This window comes from Coccinella septempunctata, chromosome 1 (assembly GCF_907165205.1).
Source record: "Coccinella septempunctata chromosome 1, icCocSept1.1, whole genome shotgun sequence".
Lineage (NCBI taxonomy): Eukaryota > Metazoa > Arthropoda > Insecta > Coleoptera > Coccinellidae > Coccinella > Coccinella septempunctata.
In genome coordinates this window covers 63,627,785-63,633,491 of record NC_058189.1, presented here as the reverse complement: position 1 = coordinate 63,633,491, position 5,707 = coordinate 63,627,785, and the positions used below count along the sequence as shown (strand labels likewise).

Below are 5,707 nucleotides of genomic sequence, written 5' to 3'. Positions count from 1 at the left end.
TCATACTGACACTTCTAATGAGTTATTGTTCGTTGCTATGGTAACGCAATATTTTTTTATGCATGGAACTGGTCTAGGCTAACTAGATATCAATACATCCTCATATGTATCACATTCAGATCTACGATGATTTGTCTGGAAAATACGTTTGTGGAAATTTGTCCTTCGAAAAATTGCCAAAAAGATGAAGTCTGTTGAAAAATCGTCAAGACCGAATGATTGCACCGAACTCTATGAAATTTTGAGAGTAATTACGAGAACAGTTGTTATTTTAGAATATGTATCACATTTAGATATCTACGATGATTTATACGCTTGTCGAAAATTTACCTCCGAAAAATTCCCAAAGGGTTGGGGATTCTCCCCAAGACTCCAAACTCACTCCTGAGACCGCCACTCATGCCAAGAAGTGTTACTTATGAAGGAGAGAATGTAGGAATCGAATTATTATCTCCTTTCTATTTTCAGATATTTCATAGGTTTGAGGATACGTTTGTGACATATGAAAAAGGAAATTCCTTGCAAAAGGGCATTCTGAAGGTCAGATGTAAAGCGAATGTCTTGGACAGTAATTGGTATGAGAAGGAGTGCTTTGAATCGAATGTTTGAAACTATTGATCCACTTGTCACTAGTTATCACGGTCAACGATCTGTTCAACACCCGAATTTTTCTCTTATGTCATCGGCCATATATCCACACGAAAGTCAATTGAATACCGGTTTTCGAAAAGGTTTCACTCTAATAACCACCGGACAAAATGTTACCGTTTACGATTAGGATCTATTCAAATCGAAAATTGTTATCGAGATTTTTCCCATGGACCGGCAGCAACGAAGGAGACCGATGCAATGGAACAATTCGATCCAAAGACCGGTGGTCTACGCGAACATAACAGATCCCACAAGATTGTTCAATACTGATAACTGTCTTATAATTACCGATTCATTCATTCCTGAACTTGCTTAATAACCACTTGTCTTTGAAAAGGTATACAGTGCTTGGGGCTGACAAGATTTAGATTAATTTGTTTTCGATCAAAATCGACGATATTTCGACATTGTCCTTGTTTTGGCAGCCAGTAGGTAGCTGGAAATTTCATCGAGGTTCATAAGGTTGACTGGAACAGAGTCGGCTTCGCAGAATACTTCATAAATTACACCTGAATCATTTAATTCAAAGTCTGTAAATGAATAGATGCAAGAAAAATTCAGGAGTAATTTATGGTCTACTGTGGGTCTTTCATACAATTTTTTTTTTAGCAGAACTTGCTCAGATACAGCTCTATGACTCACGCTATGTACCTGTTGTTCACCAAATTTTTCCCGCTGCCAAAGAGTCTATGCTAAATTTCATTCCTATCAGTTTCTTTTTCGCCATTATTTATTTTCATACACCCTGTATAAATCAATGAGCATATTATAATGCCTATTATTCACTGAGTGGATGACCTTGTTTCACCCTTGGTAAATCATCCAAGTTAATAATAGCCATAATAAGGGTGTAGAATACTGTATCTTATCCATAATTTTTGAAAGATTATTCCCAAAATATCTCACCTTTGCTCGGAGCATGTTTGTGATTTTTATTACACCAGGTTAACCAGTGAATAAAAGCTTATTGAACACAAGTGATTATGAATGTCATAATGGTTAGGAAACGGATAGACTATGCATAAATCGTGCATAAAAAGTTTTTCATTGATAATTTCGACAACTTATTTCAAAAGAATACGTTGGAATTCTGCTCCTATATAGGATTATCATTTGAATTCACCAGTCAAGTTAGGGTGGTTCCCTTTATTTGAATATTTTTGTATTTTGTCGCTTGACAATGATAGTCTTCTGGCTCATGGGTAAAATTGAAAATCAAAAGTCAAAATTAAATCAAATTTATTTTCTCGACCAATAACAAAAATTTATAAAAACGAATTCATGGAATCCTTCTAAAATGAAAATTAAATAGAAAATTAACAAATTAAATAGTTAAGTAATTATGTCTTTTGTACATGCATTAAATTAAAAATCACTTTCCGAAGGATAATAAATAATAATATACATAAATTAAACACGTTAACAATCATTCGTAACGTTCATTGTTAACAGAATGAACACACTGTACTGTACAAAGTGAGAAATAAAGTACGATGAGTATGCTTAACATCAACATATATAAAACAAATGTGGCACAATTTTGTCTTTCGCATTCGACAAACATTACAAACATGGAACAGGTAACAATTTTCAATAGAACAACAATAATGTTTTTTGAGAACAAGGTAGGATCTGTGCTTTTGAGAAAATCGACAAAAGTTGGACATTGTTCCAAAAAGTGACCCAAATTTACTTCTAATAATGCCCACTGTAAAATTGAGCTTCTCAACATGAAGTCAATAGACAAGACAAGAGATATTACGCTTCTTTCTTAATGCTTCGTAAAAAATTTCATATCAAAAATAGGCAACCTAATTATCATTTCACAAAAATAAATTACAACATAATGTCCAAATATCACAGTATTCTTCATCATTATTTTACAATTTCACAAAGTTCCTGAAGGTTACAAACGTCCTTCTCTTCAAAATCATTTTGTCTTTCAATGTCGACTTCATGTCTAACTAATACGCGATAATTATTCCAGGAATTGACAATGAGCATAAACAAATCAACAAGTGGATGTGCTTTCTCTGATCGAACCTTATTATTTGATCCTGGAACCATTTTCGCTTTACAAAACCCTCAAATGGTAAGTAATGGCAATTTCGCGATGTATAAACATCAAACACATTGTACAGAAAACGGGTGTACATCTCGATGCCACTGGCCATAATTGAACGATAGGTTTACATTTGGCACATTACACAAAAAGGTGCGAAGGGATTTGAACACACTGGCCTTGGCAATTCAACGCGACTTGGAATGACATGAGATCTCGAAAAATCTACGTATCCGCTTTCATTCGAGGCCATCAGGAAGAACCAAAACGAAACATTTCAGAACTGTTTCAAATTTTTTCCGCCCTCTAGGGCTGCAAGACTAGACTTTTCGATAGGTTTCAACAAACATTAAATTTCAACGATTAAAGGACAACATATATCGTTCCTAGTTCTGGATTCTTCATGATACCTCTGGGCGTGAGAAACTGATTGAGATCCTCAAGACTGTTCACTTTTGATCGCGGGAGTTTGGTTGATCGAGTCTGGTTCGTAACGGGCATGCGTACGCATATGTCTCGTGATCATATCTCTTCTGCAAGCCGCGTATGGACACTGTGGACACTTGTAAGGTTTCTCGCCTGTATGTGTCCTTTGATGGGTGGATAAATGGTCAGATCTTGAAAACACTTGTCCGCACACCCTACACGTATACGGTTTGATGCCTGTATGCAGTCTCATATGCCTGGTGAGCATGTCACTTCTTGCGAATGACCTTTTGCAAACCTCGCACAAATAAGCCTTCGCCGTGGTCTCTCCAGAGCTCTGCCTGCTCTTGTGCCTAGAAGCCATGTGTTTTGCCAGACGGTCGTGTAGGCTGAACATCTGTCCGCACACAGGGCAAACGTAGGCAACGTCTGAGCCAGGAGGCATTTCTTCCACCACAGGGGACACTTCGAGGTTGTAACGTGACGCCACAGACTCCTTGGTAGTTGGAGAAGCCACATCGCCTTTGACCACGGGTACCGAAACCCCACCTCTAGGCGGTAGAAACCCTGGAGGCAACATCTGGAGTGGCGGCGGAATGAAACACTCCAAGCTGTTCATCTTCTCCTTGGTCTTCATGGACAGATCCAAGGGATACTCCTGGGGTAAACTGGGGTCCAACTCTAATGGCTTGCTGTGGAAGTTCGTGGAAATCGTTAAAGGATGCGTTGACGGCAGAGTCCTCGTCCTGTCGTTCTTCTCTAACCAAAACGGAAGATCCGAATCCGAGTGACTTCTCCTCCGGAAGAAATCTGGCAGGTACTTGGAGTGGAGGTAACGTTCGAAATTGTAGACACCTGGTGGCGCCGGTGATACTGGAGTTAACGGAGATATGGGGGAGGCCGGAAAGAAGCGATCGTAAGGATGCAACGGTGATGTGTGGTGACCTGGACTCGTTCCGGAAAAACACTGATAACAAGGACATGTTGGAGGTCTCTGTAATGGCGGACTATCGCTGGCTTCCTCCTCCTTGAGCCTCAACGGACTGAAGCTTATCCTTGGGGATTCCGTGGAACTATGCGGCGACTTGTTACTCGAACTGGTAGGACTGAACACGTCCTCGTCTTCGCTCGCGTTCGTTGCAGATCCTAACCTCAACTTCTCCGGGAGGTCGAACTTGAAATCACCCGCGTCGTGCTTGGGCGTTTTGGAATGCAGACGACCGTCGTTACCCGAATTTCTGATGTTGTTGTTCAGGTGTTGCACGTTATTGTTGATGTTCTCGACCCCGTTGCGCGGTTCTGGATCTGGAGATTCGCTGCCGGCGCCGGTCAGCTTGTCCAGCACCTGACTCAGTCTCTTGCGTTTCCTCTGCTTGACCAGGGGACGGTGGCCGTGAACGTTGTGGTTTATCACCAGGGGATGGTTGTTGTTCGCCTTGTCGTGGGTGGCATTGGTTTCGATAGCAGTCTCGGCCATAGTCATTAGTTCGGGGCGGCAAAGGGCCGCTGAGCCTCGGTACTGTCCTGGATTCTAGCGTGTGGTCCAATGGGCATGCTCTGGTGGACGATCTGGGATTCCTTCTGGGTCTGGTCGGTCAACAGCTGAGTCGTACCTGGAAAATGAAAGATTTGGTAATGTTTCTGACTACATAAATGTTTTAAGTTTATGAGATATGTTGTACAGTTCCTTTCGCTATTGTATGGAGGAAGGTGAGTTATAAACCCAAAATGGAGGACTTAGTTTCAGGGGAAAATTAAAAAATTCCTCTTCTGGAAAGTTCTTCGCTAGCAACTAACATGCATAAAGCAGATTTTAATCAGTTTAATCTAGCAAATATACACTGCGCAAAAAAAATTAACGCACATTCTGAAAATCTCAATTTTAATGAAAGTTAACTCTACATTGACTTTATAACTTATTTTTTATGTTCTCTCGGGAAGGTTTTGAACGAAACAAGACACATTAAATGGATAAAAAATTCAGGATTTCACCGAATCTTATGTGAAAGAAGAGAAATAAACAATTTTCAAAATACTGAAATGCTGATAAGTGATTTAATACTTGGTATTTCCACCCCTTGCGTTAATTATAGCTCGGCAACGACGGCTCATACTCAAAATGAGTGATCTTAAAATGTTCTGATCTAATCCTTCCCAGATTTCTCCGAGTTGGAGTCATTAAGAGTAGCTGGATGATTTTCTGAACTTCTCAGCCTTCTATTGAGGTTGTCCCGAACCTGCTCAATCGGATTGAGATCTGGACATCTTGATGGCCATTCGAGAGACTTCATCCTCTTCAAGGTACTCCTGAACGATGCGCGCACGATGGGGTCTGGCATTATCGTCCATAAAAATGAAATTTTCATCAATGTATGGGGCAAATGGCACTACATGCTCTTCAAGAATGTTCCTTATATACTTATCAGCATTCATAGCTCCATTATCAACGAGCACTAGGTCTGTGCGAGCAGTCAAAGATATTCCACCCCATACCATAATCGATCCTCCCCCGAAACCAGTAGTATTCAGGAAATTGCACTGAGCATATCTTTCATGTGGACGTCTATA

The 5,707-nt window shown here is 40.2% G+C and overlaps 1 protein-coding gene across 1 annotated transcript; it reads right to left on the bottom strand.

Moving 5' to 3' along the window:
* Nucleotides 1–1,873: 1,873 nt before the first annotated feature.
* Nucleotides 1,874–4,750, bottom strand: LOC123312762 (early growth response protein 1-B-like). Its single transcript, XM_044897234.1, has one exon. It carries the CDS (start codon nt 4,620–4,622, stop codon nt 3,153–3,155), a length of 1,470 nt encoding a protein of 489 aa, XP_044753169.1. The 5' UTR covers nt 4,623–4,750; the 3' UTR covers nt 1,874–3,152.
* Nucleotides 4,751–5,707: the final 957 nt, after the last annotated feature.

Bases quoted from the DNA above. Each gene is read 5' to 3' on its own strand.
- LOC123312762 (XM_044897234.1), bottom strand. From the start codon at position 4,622: ATGACTATGGCCGAGACTGCTATCGAAACCAATGCCACCCACGACAAG.